This window comes from Aedes aegypti, chromosome 2 (assembly GCF_002204515.2).
Source record: "Aedes aegypti strain LVP_AGWG chromosome 2, AaegL5.0 Primary Assembly, whole genome shotgun sequence".
Classification (NCBI taxonomy): domain Eukaryota; kingdom Metazoa; phylum Arthropoda; class Insecta; order Diptera; family Culicidae; genus Aedes; species Aedes aegypti.
Window position 1 is genome coordinate 27,071,357 of NC_035108.1, and position 16,920 is coordinate 27,088,276.

A 16,920-nucleotide genomic window follows, 5' to 3' on the forward strand; every position below is an offset into this window, starting at 1 on the left:
TACAATTCCAATAATGATCTATCTGGGGGAGGGGAGTAAGGAGAGGCGATGATTGATGCATATACCCTTCAACTTAATTCTAACTAGAACCTGCATCCTTTTGGAGGATACGCGTGTTTTAGCCTCAACTTTAGGGCCATCCTTCGTGTCGTGTACTAGACTCGAAATTGGAAGTCTACTGGAAGTCAAGTCTAGTACAAGCGTTATTGCCTTCTCATTGTCATAACTTTCACGGCTTCTATAATTGTAATGCTCTCAGAAAAATAAGCTGAAAAGCAGGTTCTGTGCCAGTAGGGATGTAATGCCAAGAATAGGAAGAAGAAGTGTTTAATCTCCTCTGAAATCTATGAAGATGATTAGACGACGCACAGTGGCGGTCCTTCATACAAAGGTCGGACAAAACCTCAAATACGTCTCAAATTGCTTGATAATGGTAATCTATTAATTATCTTGGATACCTGATATCATCCCGTTGGAAATAACAGTCAAATTGAAAATTCGATTTTCTAGTGAAATTGGTCCAAATTAAGTTTTTTCATCCAATCGTATAAAAAAGCTAATACTACAATTTTTTTTGTTGTAATGCAGAAATTTGTGCATAAACATGAACTAGAGGTACAAATTTAACTTCCTTTTAGTAATTCCACTAAAGTTTCAAACGAATTGTGACAAATTATAAAGATTTGAATGATGAAATCGATAAATTATAATGAAAAATGAAAATGGATTTTTCATCTCTAGGGGCAAAAAGGGGCAAGAAAAACTATTGCACGTTTGAAAGTATGGATGATTTGCTGCTTCATAGTGAGTTACTCATTTTCCCGAAACACTTCACATGAAACGTACGATGTTTTGAAAATTTAACAAAATTTTGGAGAAAGATTGTTTGAAACTTTTTTTGCTACAAATAACAACTTGATATGTTAAAATTTATATAATTATAGCCAAAACTAAGGCTTATGACTACGCTTTCAAATGGAGCCTATTGAGCTTAAATCGGTTATGATTTCGTTGAGATACAGCTGTTTGAAGTTTGCTAGGTGAATCATAGTTGATGAATTTCGAGCAGTCCAATTTTGCTGACTTTCCCACACTTACGATGCTGCCAAAAATTGAAAACAGAACAGATCAATCTCAAATTTTGAGAAATTGTCGCTCAATAGTATAGAAGTCTATAAAAAATATTGACGAGTGATTTTGAGAACATGAATTTTTGAGGTTTTGTCCGGCCATGCGCCACTGTGCGACGACTAGGATTACACCACATGCTTCTATGCGCGCTCATTCCCATTTTCAAATACGCCTCACATCACAGCAAGCCACGTTTTCCGTCTGCGCTGAGCTCGCGCCGCACGCACGACCCTTGCGGGGGATGGGGTGTCACCATGGTGACCAGCGCAAGTTATCCGGCCCCGTTCTGCCCGACCGGCAATTATGTCATGAGCTGTCGTCAGAGAAGGTTTAGTAAATTTTCTGCACGCTTCCAAAGTTGAAAGTGAGAGTGAAGTAGTTTTTTCCGCTTTTCGGCCCGCGGATAAACCTAGATAAAGTGAAATCCCCCCACCCGGAAAGTGTTTTTCGTCCCCAGATTGTGAAGGGAAAAGTGAACCACCCGTGTGAAATCAGTTTGAAGTGTTGTGCGAGTATTTTTTTTTTCTAGAAATATTTTTGACTTTCGTATCATGGCCTCATCGTCCAGCTCGACACCGGCAGTTAACCAAGCGAAGCAACATCCGTCGCGCCAGCGCAGTCCGTTTACCCAGGTGAGCTTACGTTTTCCGCAATCCCCGTCACACTTTTTGATTTGAATTTCTAACCCTGGATAGGCAAAACCCGAATCCAAGCTGAATGTGGCCGCTGCGCCGTTTGTCTACTCGCGAACTTCCAGTTCAGCGGGGAATCTTCGCCACGGTGACAGCATGCCGGAAATAGGCTACATTGGGCCGACTCAGCTACCGGTCAATAGCCGCATCTGGAGCAGCATTTCAACCTACCCCTTGGAGCAAGCGCCGGCCGTTCGAAGCGTAAGTTCCCCTTTTATCCATCTTAAAGCATTGCTTTCATAGCTTTCTGATTCAGAGCTGGTAAAGGAGAAGCACTAGTTTTCGACCTGCCAATTTTTGGTATCATACAAAGTAGGCCAAAGTCAGATGATTGGGTCGGAGCCTCCCAAACCGGGATAAAGTTCTCTTCTCAGCTTAGTGTTCTTATGAGAACTTCTACAGTTATTTACTGAGATTTTCCTTTTCTGAATGACCATTTTTGCATGTGCACAATGAAGTATTTTTAATGTAGTTTATTTTTGCGCGTATTTTTTCACGGTTTGGGAGGCCCATTTATCCGTAGCTTTAAACACGCAGCTGTTGGGGATCCGGTCGAGGATCTTTTTGGATTGAAAATGTTCTCGACTTACCAGGGTATAAAGTGTCTTCGAACCTGCTATACGACATACACTAAGGTGCATAAGTAATCAGCATCATTCGGCAAGTCAATTCATGTTTTCTATGTATAAGTCCTCCAGGAAAACCTTTAACGGTATCTTCAAGAATTCCACTCGAAATATCTCCAGGGATTCTACTAGTGGATTTGCCAAAGATTTCTTCGAGAAGAACTTTGTGCGCTACCAGATTCTCTAGACCGGTTTCGATATGATTCCAGAAATATCACCAGCAATTTGTTAAGGAATTTTTCCAGGAGTTCCTCCAAGGATTAATCCAAGATTCTTTTCAGGGATATTTTTACAGGCATTCTTCTAGTGATTTCGCTAGACATCTCTGTTGGAATGCCTTCGGTACTTCCTTTATAGATTCTTAAAGTGAAAACTTTACTGGGATTTTTCCATGAATTTCTTCAAGGATTCCTCAGGGAACTTTTCCAGGAATTATTGAAGAGATTTTCAATTTCTTCCAAGGTTTTTTTTCCTCATCTGTAGAGCCTTTTAACCACTGCTTCCATTATTTAGGAATATTGTGGTTAGACTCATATTCTATTTGGTGCTCATCATGCTTCACAATTGAGATATGATAGACATTGGTTGATGTGTCACACTGTCCCAACTGGGCACAACTCGTTTTATAAAGTCTATTATCCTATTAGGACTACCTTGCCAAATTTCCAAGGGCTCTAATAACCCTTTTCCAAATGCTAACATTCTTTGATCATGCAATGCTCCACAGTTTCAGAGTAAATGCTCAGCAGTTTCGTTTTCAGCTTGACAAAAATGACACTCAGAGGATTGTATTTTTCCTATCTTTTTAAGATGATACCTACTTGGGCAGTGACCGGTCATCAGGCCAGTTATTACCCTAAGATTTTCTTTATCAAGATTCAGTATAGCCCGGGCTTTAGCTAGACTGGGTTTTATAAATCTTTTCGCTTGCTTGGATGTATCCGTGGCGTTCCAATTGGATTCTATCATGGACATTCCACAATTATTCAGTTTCATCCTGAGAGTGCACTCAGGAGCACCTCAGAACGGTTCAGGGCCGACATAGCTCGAAGCTGCACCCTGTCTTGCTAGATTGTCGGCGATTTCATTCCCCTCAATTCCACAATGGCCGGCCACCCAGTACAATGTAACTTCGTTCCTACTGACCAATTGCTTTAGAGAAAGAATGCATTCCCACACTAACTTTGATCTACATGTGAATGCCTTTAGAGCATTCAAAGCCAACAGATCTTTGCAAACCTATAGTTTCTTTTGAGACAAACATTTGTACAGTCAATGATGGCTTGTATTTCAGCTTGAAACACAGTGGGATTGCGCCCCATGACGATTACCTTGCTGATACCAGGGCCGAAAACTCCAGCTCCAGTATTGTCGTCCATCTTTGACCCGTCGGTATAAAATACAATAGAACCTGGACGTAAACTTGGCCCACCAGAATCCCAAGTATAGCGGCTTGGTTTAACCACTTTAAAGGGAACATCATAGTTGGTCTTCGTTGTCATCCAATCTTCTATTGATTTCATATCTGAATTCAAATTGAATTCCTTGATGATCTTCATGTGACCAATCAAATCACCATCTAGTATTTTATTATAACGAATAAACTGCAAGGCATTTTTTGCAGCTTGCAGTTTAATGAATTGATGCAAAGGCAGTATATTAAGAAGGGCATTTAAGGCAACCGATGGTGTACTTTTCATTGCCCCTGTCATCGATATACAAGCAAGTCTTTGCAACTTAACCAGCTTCTTCTGAGCGGTTACCTCATTTGTCTTGGGCCACCATACCAGTGAAGCATAACTAATTTTTGGTCGGACTATTGCTGAATAAATCCAGTTTACCATATTAGGTCGCAGTCCCCAAGTTTTTCCTAGGGCTTTATTGCAGACCCATAGGGCATTAGTACCCTTACTTATGACCTTGCTCAGATGAGAGTTCCAGTTCAATTTCTTATCCAAAGTAACCCCAAGGTGTTTAACTTCTTCCGAAAATTGAATTTGAACTGCATTCAACGAAGGCTGTATAAGCTTTACCTTTTTCCTTCTGGTAAAAGGCACGATAATAGTTTTTGAAGGGTTTACGTTTAACCCCTCTTTCCTACACCATTTGAGAGTAATGTTCAGCGCAGTTTGCAACCGATCGGAAATCGTGTTATCAAACTTTCCACGAACCAAGATGGCCACATCATCGGCATATCCAGTTACCTCAAAACCTTGATCTATTAAATTTCTAAGGAGTTCGTCTACTACAAGAAACCACAGTAAGGGCGATAACACTCCTCCTTGAGGACATCCCTTCGTAGATCTTATAGATATTTGCGCACCTCCTAGATCAGCAGAAATTGTGCGATCCTTGAGCATAGTCATAACCCATTCGATAACTCATTTATCCAAGCCCCTTGCTTCCATGGCTGAACTCATAGAGCTATAGGATGCATTATCGAATGCTCCTTAAATATCGAGAAAAGCAACCACGGCTCTTTATTTGGCTTCAATATATTTCTCGATTTTATTTACCAGCGACTGCAGCGCCGTAATGGTAGATTTACCTGATTGATACGCAAATTGGTATTTACAAAGAGGCATTTCTATTAAACTTGTTGACTTGATAAAGCCATCAATTATTTTTTCCATTGTCTTTAAAAGAACAGAGGAAAGGCTTATAGGTCTAAAGGCTTTGGGAGTTGTTTTATCCTTTCTTCCAGCTTTTGGAATGAAAACAACTCGAACCTTTTGCCACGCTTTTGGAATACATGAAAGCGCAACACTTGCTTTGAATATTTCGGTTAAGAGCGGACAAAGCGTCTCTTTTCCTTGTTGCAGTAAGCCTGGGAAAATATCATCTTTCCCGGCAGATTTAAAAGGCTGAAAAGAACTCAATGCCCATTCGACCCTCGAAGGCGTGAAGATTTCACAAGCTTTCTGATAGGCATTTATCGACCATACATGTCTTGCCTCATCTGAGACCTGTTCTTCATCTGAATATGGGATCGGTTCGGGGAAATGAGTTTTTTTTAAGGCTACCTAGACCACTTGAATGGTCTTTTGAAAGGACTTTGTGCAGCCTTGCAGCTGCAGGAGCGTTGTTGATGCTTTCACATACCCGTCTCCAGTCCTTACGTTTGGCGTGCCTTAGTTCTCTGTTGTATTCTGTTAGGGCTTTTTTGTATTCAACCCAATTTAAAGTGGTCTTTGCTCTATTGAACAATCGCCTGGATTTCTTCCTCAATCCTGCCAGCTTGTCATTCCACCAAGGCACATCCCTGTTAGATGACCTTTGTTGAATAGGACAGCTAGCATGATAAGATGAGACCATTTGGTCAATGATCCCATTAGAAGCGTTTTCCAGTTGTGAAACAGTCGTGAACTGTTCACCGTTATACGAATTCTTATTCGTTAAATGAAAACGATAGAGATCCCAATTGTTTTTCTTTGGGTTTCTTTAACTTTCTGTTATTTCTGATCCAGCTTTAAAATCGAACCGGATTTGTTAATGATCTGACAATGATTCTTCATCAGAAACATGCCAGTTCACAATCTTCTCCGATAGCAAGTTGCTACAGATCGTGAGATCAAGAACCTCTTGTCGGATAGAGTTTACAAAAGTAGGAGAATCACCTCTAATACATATGTCTATGTTGTTAGACGACATGTAGTTTAAAAGATCTTCTCCTCTTTTATTAATATCGGTGCTGCTCCAAATTGTATGATGGGCATTTGCATCGCACCCTATTATAAATTGGGCATTAATTTTCTTACAGTAGTTGACAAAATGAACAACAGAGCATGGAGGTACATCTTCAACATCTCCAGAAAAGTAAGCAGAAGCAATACATACCTCCGTTTTCCCACGGATAGTTGGCACCTCTACTTTGATCGCAACAATGTCTCTACGGATAAATTCTGTAATTGGTACAACTTTTGCTTCCCTATTTACAAGAATATCTGTTCATGGTTTGGACTGAGTTTCGTCGTACAAAACTCTACAACTGCTCGAAGGGCAACCAAGTACCCTACCATTATTTAACCAGGGCTCTTGAATTAGTCCCACATTGATATTTTCCTTGGTGAACCTTCTGCTGAGCACTGCTGATGCGCCCTTTGCATGATGAAGGTTCACCTGGATAATTTTTATTCGATTTATATTACATTTACATGCTCTCACTCGTATCAAGTTTCTGATTTGAGGCTAAATATGAGTAGCCGATTATTTCGGAGAAATACAAGATCAACTGCACCATTGCTCCGGGTAGCACAGTAAGGGCATAATACTGTGGAGGGTGCCCCGGTACTCCACAGGCATTGTTCACGGTTAGGTTTCTTTTGACCCCCCTAACCATTCATTCCTAGGCATGGTATGCTTTTGGCCGCATGACACCATGAATTAGGGGCCACCTGTATGATGGATTTATACCACCGGAACAGGCAATCCGTAGTGTTATTTCTAGCCTTGTTGCAATCGGCTACCGATCTTACAAGGGTTACTTGAGATATTTCTTCAGCGATTTCTCCAGAATTCAATCAGGTAGTCCTCTCGAGTTTCTTTCAGGAATTATCCCAAATATTACTCTCACCTCATGAATTAATTTAAGAATTTTCCTAGGTTTTCCAGGTTTCCTACAGGGATTCCTCTTAAAATTTCTCCAGAGATGTGTTCTGGCTCTCCAAAACATCCTGCTATAATTCCTTCAAGGATTTTTCTAGGAATTCTTACATAGATTTGCCCATAAATTCCTCACGAGACTTCATCAGAATGTATAGGAATTCCTCTATGGTTTCCAGCACGATGATTTTAGAGATTTTTCCAAGAACTCCAATGCGAAAGTAGTTTTTTTTAACCCTGGTTATGTTCTTGGACGGATACCATGCCAGTTCACCCTAGAGAAACCTCTAAAAGAAAATCTTAGAGCTATCCCAAGAGGAATCCCCGGTTAATTTCCTGGAAGACTCATTGAAGAAATTCTTGCAGGAGCCTATTTAACGTATGGAAAAAATCCCGAGCAAATCTCTGGAGGAATTCCTAAAGGAATCCATCAAATCTTTGGCTGCGCAGTCTTCATTTTTGCAACTGCTTAGAAAAAACATATTTGATTAAAATATACAGTCGATTCTCTACCTGCTTGTCCTTGAAACAATTTCTAGAGGAAACTACCGTTTTGATTCATATTACGGACACTTAAGGCCGCGGTGAAGTATAACCGAGCAAAAAGCACATAAATTAACACTTTATGTATGATACATCTGCATTATCAAGCTTCAAACGCACTTAACTTTCGAATGGTGAATGAAGATTTGGGTTTCGCAGCTCAAATAGCCTAAAATAAAATAAAAAATGTTTTTTTTTCCATGATTTTCATTCTGGACGCAAACTCACTTTTGCTTCAAATTACGGTCATTTTGATTCGAATTCCGGACAGCACACGAAAACCAAAATTAAACTAGTAAAATTACACATTGAACGCCTGAGGGCGTTAGAAGAACGTCAAAACTAAATGCGTTTAATATTTTTTTATGGCTTGCTATGGAAAATGTTTATTAAAACAAGCCTGAAAGTTGGGAACTTTTGAACGGGAAATTTTGAAACATTTCAAGTGAAACCTTTCCCATACAAAGTTGAGTGTCCGGAATTAAAAGCTGTCCGGAATTTGAATCAGAACGGTATGTAGAAATCTGTCTGAATCAATCCTTGGAGAAATTCCTGTCCAAATTGACATTTGTGTCTACGACCTTACTGAAGGCATCTCTGAAATCCCTGGAGAATCCTTGGAGGTATCCCAGAAAGATTCAATGTAGAGATTTTACTGGCGGAATCCTTAGAGAAATCCCCAACAAAAAAAAACCCTGAAGAGATTTTTCTGGAGAAATCCTCGGAGGAATCCATGGAGAAATTTTTATAGGAATCCCAGAAAAAAAGGATGGAGTAGTCAATGAAGAGACTTAAAAAAATATGTAGATATCTTACTGAAATGTTTTTTGTAGAAATTTACCTAATATAGAACCAAATGATGACCAGACTTCGAAACAGAACAAAACTGATTTTTTTTTTTAAATTAATGATCCTTAAAAATCAGCTTATTTTTGAAGCCCTAGCAATTATTTGGAAATTACTCATCAAAATTATGTTTCTTGCACAGTAAGGCAGCTCATATAGAAAGATTGACTGCAGTCAAAAAGGCGCACAGAAACAGTTAAAATCAAATGAACTACACAAAAATTTACAAAATATTGACTAAGCCTTCGATAGGATTTACCATAGAAATATGGATGTTATGTTGCAACCTAAGACAAGACGTGTCAGGTCAAAGTACAAAAACGAAACCAATTGCGTGTCAAAAAAGACCACTTTTCATTGGTCGTTTTGGTACAGGCCTACTTAAACATCGTTCAATTGGATTGCAACAGGGCACTTTGTTGGTAGCCCGGCCGTGTTGCTAGTTTGTATAGTAGGTTTTTTATCGAAAGTTTGAAAATTGTTCATGAAATCTTTTTGTTTCAAATCTATCCATATTCGATGTTAACTTTATCGCATGTGCTCCTTCAATGCTAAAATAAATAAAACATGACTTATTGAGAGAAATTTACTATGATGGTCCCCTTAAGCAGCTTTCCATAGCATTGCTGTTCCATGACTTGATATTTTCATAAGTCGATGGTCCCTTTAATCCTATCGACTCATGGAGGGTTGGCTGTAGAAATTGTGTTAATTTTCTTGAAAAATATCTCCAGTTTTGAATATAACCCTGATGTTTAAAAAGTATCTTCTTCTTCTTTCTGGCATTATGTCCCTACTGGGACAGAACCTGCTTCTCAGCTTAGCGTTCTTACGAGCACTTTCACAGTTATTAACTGAGAGCTTACTGTGCCAATGACCATTTTTGCATGCGTATATCGTGTGGCAGGTACGAAGATAATCTATGCCCTGGGAAGTCGAGAAAATTTCCAACCCGAAAAAATTCTCGACCGGTGGGATTCGAACCCACGACCCTCAGCTTGGTCTTGCTGAATAGCTGCGCGTTTATCGCTACGGCTATCTGGGCCCCGATATTTTAAAAAAGTATAGCATTCTCTTTTTAATTAAATGAATGAAACGTGCAAGAATTCAGATAGGAATTGACATTTGCCCAAAAGATCGTGGTTACTATACCCAAAAAATTTCGTGGTTACTATGATGGTTCCGTCAAGCAGGTTTCCAAAACAATTCTGTTTCATGACTTGCTATTTCCATGAGTCAATGGTCCCTTCAGATATCGACTCATTGAGGTTTGAATGTAATACATTTTGATGAGACAAAATGAACATAACACTGCAGAACATGTTTATGTCTTAAGCACCAAAAAAATTACTTAATAAAGGGTTCCTGAATCTATTACCGTTTTCGGATATATCATAGCGCATCTTATTTTTAACATATTGGTCGTTAAAAGTGCATTTGAACGATGTGGCGCTTACGTAAGCTATGAGCAGTAGGTATGATGCAAGACTTGAAAAGAATAATATTTGAGCATAACCTAACCCAATTATTTTCCGGGATCTTTCTAGCTCTGCAGCATACTGCAGCTACTGCTCAAGGGAAGAAAAAGTGCATAAGTAAAAAATGTCCCGTTTTAGACCAGTATTGTCTCATTTTACCCTATAAAGTTCTGGACAGTTTACCCTTAGGAGTCATGCACAAATTATGTAACGCTCCAAAGGGGGGAAGGGGGGGGGGGGGTCAAGCCAAATGTGACAAGTTTTACAAATTTTCTGGAGGACTCATACAAAAAACGTGACAATGCGAAGGGGGTCGAAAAAGTTGAAATTTAGCGTGACATAATTTGTGTACCTTAACCCATTTCGAAGCCTAGCTTACATATCTTTCTCAATCCGCAGACCACACCGAGTCAACTTTTCCAGTATTACCAGCAGCAACAACAACAGCAAAATTACCAGCAATTACAGCAGCATCAACTGAAGCGCCAGTATGCGTCATCACCGCACTTGTCCTACGAACCGGTGCGCCAATTCGGACCAGTGGTGCTTCCCAACGGTGTCATTCAGTTGCGAATGCGCGACGCCGTGGTCATCGAGATGACAATTGACCGTTCGATCAAGCTGGTGAACAATCAGGAGCGCATCACGATGGCCCTGTCCAGCACGGGAACTTCGGCGGCGCTGAACCATCCGAACGGGATCGTTTTCCAGAACGGTTCCCGTGTGGACATCGTGGCGTACGACGGAAGACGGAAGAATTCGTATGTGTGAGTACATTTTTTTTTTGTTGGTTGTTATGATTTTGTTAGTCTATCGTGACGTTTGTAGCCATCTTAATCAGCGGTTGGGTCGTTTGATTATTCGATGGAGGCGCATGGTAGTTTACTTTGCATTTGATCAATATGTATGGCTTGCACGCACAACACAATTTCTGTTCACCTAAAACATGAAGAGATTTTCAAACACATGCCAACCAAGTCGTAAGAAGGTTTGCGTACCAACTGGAAGAAAAAAAAAACTCTGCTTCTAATAATAATGGGATAATATTGATGATTTTGATGGAAAATGAAATCACAAGTACTTTAGCTGTTTGGGAAGAGTGAACAAATGTCTAACCAAAATCATCTTTACAATTGTAAAAGACCGTCATCATTGAGATAAAAATTAATCAAATTCATACAATGTTTCCTAACCCAGGAAAATTTTAATAGGCTTCTCTCTGAACGAAATAACATTTCTTGTGATTGCAGTCGCTACGCAAAAATGTGGCAGAAGGGAATCAGTCTCACCAGCGAGGGATGTGCTCTGATTTACCTTGTTGATGCAGCCGGCACCCGTACCACTTCCGACATGATCAACATTGATTTGAACACTGATTACATCAGCCCGGTGTTCTACAAGTAAGTACAAGATATTCAACCCACTCTTGCTCCCTAAAGAGTTCTAATCTTAATCAAATCTCAATTTCCTTCGTCTTCCGTCGTGCAGCGGCACCCGCATCGGAACCCAATTCTATCCGGAAGCCAATCAGATTGCTCAGAGTGCAAACTTTTGGCTCAACGATGACGGGACGGAGATCTTCCACCTGAACGGGTATCGCATCCAGCAGACGATGGACGGATTAGTGAAGGTGGCGCGCATGAACAACCGCTGCAACCTCCGTACAAGCCCGACTAATGGCTCCGCCACTATTACCACACCTTACATCCACTGCACGGCTTCGATGGGACAAACGTCGCATCTTTTCGTACGGTAAGTAGATTTCATGGTGCTTTTCAGATCGTTATTAATCGAAATAAAATCTCCATCATGTGTTCACTAGCAGATTACACTTAAATTATTTGTCCGACCTTAGCAATGAATCATTAAAAAACTTGGCGATATTTGAAAACTATAACATATATGTTATGCTACAGTCAACTCTTCATATCTCGATATTGAAGTGGTCCCTTAAAGTTAAAGGAACACAAAATCAGTATAAATGCGATCCTAGCGAGAACAACGTGTATACATCTCCGTTTTTCTTTTAAAAAATGTGAACTTATAGGCTTAAAGCGTAATATGAAAACGGAACCTAAGATTATTTTAAAATTTTGCAGACAGTTTGGAGATTTTTTTTTCTGATAATAACGATCCGCGAAGTACCGTGTGATGTCTTTTCGCCATAGCAATAGTCTACACTCCCACATATGATTATTGACTGTTGCAGCCGTGAAGAACGTCGCATGCACTTCGATGGCACTTCGTTTGTCGTTCGCAACGCGGGACATTCAGCCGGATTTGATGAAGGGAACCGACTGCGGGTATACTGAAAGGCAGCAGGAGCCGGTTATACGACTTAACGTTTTCCTTGGGAAAATGAACTTTGCCTCCCATTCCCCCCGGTTCATTTTCAAATTAATGAAGAAAAGCACCCGTCAGAAGGAGATGTCTCCTGTGAGCGCGAGCAGAATAGGGCGCCCATTGGAAGCCCTTACACACGAGCCCTTCTTGCATGTTTATCTCTCTAGATCGGTATATATTTAGTCCTTATTGTACTCAAGAAGTCTTTGCATCGTAACTACACCATTTATCTTGCTTCCCGTCGTTTCTCTTCGGCGGTTTGGACCCCAGACACTGGCAGGATGTGAACTCCTCTGTACGTGTGTTCTGCACTCTGCATGCGGGTACCGAACGGAAGAGATGCAAATTGTATTAAATTAAACCTAAATTTACATACGTCGTAAATAGAGAATAACACAGGATGCTACCAGACACAAAGTACAATGAACAAGTATTTTCCTCGATGCTTCCTCGGTCGGATGGGTTTATGATAGATTGGGTATTGAGGGCATTGAAAACATCTTCGATCCATTGTGACAGGCTTTCGTAGCAACCGCGGAAGCTGTTTGGGGCGGGCTCGCCGCATGTAATTGTTGTTGCATATGTGTCATGTGTGCAATTCTCAGCATAAGGGATCTACAATTTTGGGTGCTTGAACATTGTTGTTACAACACAGATTTTGCGTTTCACGAGAAATCGGCATTAAGGATAATTTAAACACTAAAACGCGATGATAAAAAGGATTTTAGTTTAATTCTAATGAATCGTGTAATTAATGTAAAAAATGTAACTTAAGTTTGGCTTGAATATATTTAACTTCATATTTACAAATTGCAGTAAATTTGTCTAAATTTCGATTCAAGGCCAGAGTTTACGCGTCTCCCTCGAGAGAGGGTTCTGAGATTTTCAGCGATTGGAATGGAATTTCTCGAATCCTACTTAGAATATTGTAATTTCGGACCGAGGGTCTCTTCGAAATCTTTCTTGGAATATTTTGTGAAGATTTCATGGTCAAGGTTCAACCAAATTTGAATTGTAACATAATGAGTTGCCTCAACCTATGTCAAGACTTTTGCAGCTATATTTTATAAAATAGAAACAATCATCATGTACATAAATGGTTGGAACCACCTTACTTTGCACGTATTTGTTTTTTTTTTCTCTAGTTTTATTGCAGCTTATATGGAATCTTTGCACGTACAAGCATCGCATGACGCAAAAGCTGATTTTTTACACGAACATTCTTTAGTTGTCTCGGATATGATCACTGCAGTGGGGTTGGTATCAGGTTCCAGAGACCCTTACGCGACTGCTCTTTACGTTCTTCATGAAAAGGTTTATATGAGAGATTTCTTCTGGAATAAAGGGTGTACGGAATTAAATTGCGGCACACACAAATATTTGCCAAAATTCGCACGTTCAACCAATCATCTTTAAACTTCAGTGAGTAAAATAAAACATGTTATGAATATTTTCGCATGTTTGTTTAATTCGATTTCAATTCCATATCCAAATTTACGAACTTTTCCCTTCTAACTACTCATAAGGTCTTGTACAACACTTGGACCCACTTTTTTTGGCGTGGCAGTCAATTTTTTTCTTCATGTTTTCCTCCGATTTCACTTCCTTAGGATGCTTCCGAAGTGCTTGCTTAATGATGGCCCAGTACTTTCATTAGGGTGCTAATTTAGGAAACAAAAGGATGGAAAAAAAATCGTCTCTAGCCACAAACAACACGGTATTCGAACGGTCCAAGAGAGCCGTCGCTCTTGCAGCAGCATGATTTGAAAACCTCACCACGCGCGCATTGTACCGACATAAGGAGCATCCGATGCAATGTTTGTCGTGGGACAAAGAGTTTATCGGATGTTGTTACAGGTAGCGACCAATTTGAATCATGGCGCATTCGCGCTATTATTTTTCGATAAAACCATGCCCGAATGATTTTAGAATCACAATCAATATATCCGAAGGGAAATCAATAGATAACAATGGAACAATTCTCAGAACGATAAAACTATGATTCGCGAACACTTAATCGCTAGTCCACACGCAGAACGATGCACTAATCGCGGAGCGTAGTTTGTTGTGATATCTTAACGACAAAAGGTTAATCGTTGTTGCTATGATCACACGATAAAGAACAACCGCGATGCATCGTGGATTTTGTCATGATCACTAGATTTCCATCCTTGGTCCTAAAGCCCGGTCCCAATATTTCGTGGCATCATATACCTACTGAAACAGAGCATGCAGTGTGGCAGGTACGAAGATACTCTATGCCATCGGCAATCAAGGAAAGCTCTATTATAATAAGACCCTGGATCAACTAGAAATCGAACCCAGACACCTTCAACAAAGCTTTACTTTGCAGCCGCGATCGTTATCCTTAAGCTAACGAAGGTCTCTATGTAGGTAGTCTATGACATGTCTATGTCTATGTAGGCATTGAAAAAGTTCAGCTCATGAGCTAAAATCAGACGATTTCATGCTAACTTGATGCTCATTACAGTGGTAGGCCGTGAGCAACACCGATCGGTGAACTTTGACGTTCATCTTCAGAGCTGCATGTGATCGTTGCCGCTCATCAATAAAAAATAACTGATCTTATTGGAAAATTGCTTCTTTTTGGCTAATTTGAAAGTATCGAATGGTAATTGTATTTTGGAGTAAAATAATGCAGTCCTTGTAATTGTTTGTTCATCTTCCCGATATTTTGTTAAACGAAAATAATTTGGTAATAAGGAATCTCCCAAAAAATGGATCCTAAATTGAAAAGGGGGCCGAAAAGTTATTTTTTGTCTAGGATCGATCGGATACGTCAATTTACTATGTGAAAGATAAAATTTAGAAATTGATCAGATTAAATAAAACATAAAACACACGTTAAGTTATTTTTTTTTTATTAAACCATTCAAACGGTTATGTAGACAAAAAATAGCGCTCCTCTGATACTATCGAAACGCTGCGGGTTTTTCTGGTGGTTTTTCCCCTGCAACAGGATCGCCAAGCTTCATAATATTAGAAACTGCGTTTGCATGACCTACAATGGACACACAAAATTTAAAAAAATTGGTAGGTCAAGACTGTATGATTAAAACCACTTCTTAAAATATCTGCCTGCAGTGGCAGCTTTCAGCATCACTTCCCTTGAGCAACGCACGAATTTGCATGACATTTTGAACGTTTATTGTTTTTCATGCATCTGATGCCAGGTCAACTCAGATTGTAATTTGAAGAAGCACACTTCGATTTAATTATGCGGAAGCTCCAGGTCATTGTTTATCATGGCAACGAACTTCCGTGATCATTCATTGAAGTTTGAGCGAGCAGCATAGTTCGCTCACAGAGGGTGGGTACTATGATCATTGCAGGATCGCGCTCACAGTGCTCGCTCGTATCTTCAATGCCTATGAGTCTTTTAAGAATATCCCGTATTTGTTTCTCATTTGTCCCGTTTTTATTTCGTTAGCTTATGGTCAGCCTAAGTTGGAAGAACATGTTCTTTCGTATTATCAAACAAAAACAAGAATTCATTTCAAATTTCAGGACCCAATTGGCCGCAGTTCCGTTGCGTTCGGGGGGTTGAGATGCTTCGCAACGAAATTGACCTCCTTAGCCTTGTACCACTATAAAACCTCTTACGAGCAATGGCACGAGGCCAAATCCGACCAGAAAATCGTAGGACCATCGTGTGATCTCAGAAAAAGAAGTGCGGTCCTATAACCATCTCCCCGCAAACCAGTACCCCGAAATCCATTACCCCGAATGCCACACAGATAAAAATATTTATATTCCAATGTAGTGTAAACTGAGGCATAGGGTAAAAATGAACCAAATTCATCTATTGTTACGGCATTTCGTTTAATTTGCAACTTAAGATGCTTGAATGCTACATGATCGTGTAAATTTAAAGTGCATTTGATTAAAAAATAAACGATTTATCGTTGACATTTCAGTTTATTTTGATGCTCCAAATACAGGTATGTTCCGTTTTTATCAACACGATCGGCGATTTTCAGTTGACTAAAACGGAACCGTGACAAAAACGGAATAATTTTCTTAGACAAAATATTTTACAAATTTGAAATGAGAATTGCAGTTTTGTCAGGATAATACACATTTTCATCATATTAATGCACAGTATTGACGTTTAAGAGCTGTGACGACCATTTAGATTGTTTATTATTATAGGCTCGTAATGAAAGTTGATTGCAGATTCCTATCAATCAATATGATTTTGATATAAATCATTAATAGTATCAGTTTTTTTTTAGTTAGAATTTCAATAAAAGTAATATAGAATATTGAAACGATAATCACATAAATGTCCTATGCATCACAAGGTACACCATATTTGTAAAAATAACTACAAAGAAGTGAGGCAAGCTGATCATTTTTATAAAGAAAGATCAAACAAGAAACAACTTCTTTTTCTACTGTTCATCCTCATCCATCTTATTCTTCTTCTTTATTGCATTACATCCCAACTGTGAAAGAGCCTTCTTCTCATCTTAGTGTTCTTATATACACTGCCGCTTTTTTGCCAAGGTACCGTAATTCGGGGTGTAGATGATCAGTGGGGAGAAGTTGATCATTCCCGTACCCTCATGTATAAACTGTCAAGAGAGCTATGATCAGATTTCAAATATCACAATTTATGTGATGTCGCTCTACCTG

At 39.6% G+C, this 16,920-nt stretch overlaps 2 protein-coding genes across 3 annotated transcripts in view; one reads left to right on the forward strand and one right to left on the reverse strand.

Moving 5' to 3' along the window:
- Positions 1 to 16,920, reverse strand: part of LOC5577804 (serine-rich adhesin for platelets) — a 572,874-nt gene that overhangs the window by 440,190 nt on the left and 115,764 nt on the right. The window lies entirely within an intron of this gene.
- On the forward strand, positions 1,408 to 12,684 carry LOC5575040. Its single transcript, XM_001661722.2, has 6 exons — positions 1,408 to 1,763; positions 1,827 to 2,024; positions 10,318 to 10,685; positions 11,169 to 11,318; positions 11,407 to 11,670; positions 12,128 to 12,684. Exons 1-6 carry the CDS (start codon positions 1,683 to 1,685, stop codon positions 12,228 to 12,230), a joined length of 1,164 nt encoding a protein of 387 aa, XP_001661772.2. The 5' UTR covers positions 1,408 to 1,682; the 3' UTR covers positions 12,231 to 12,684.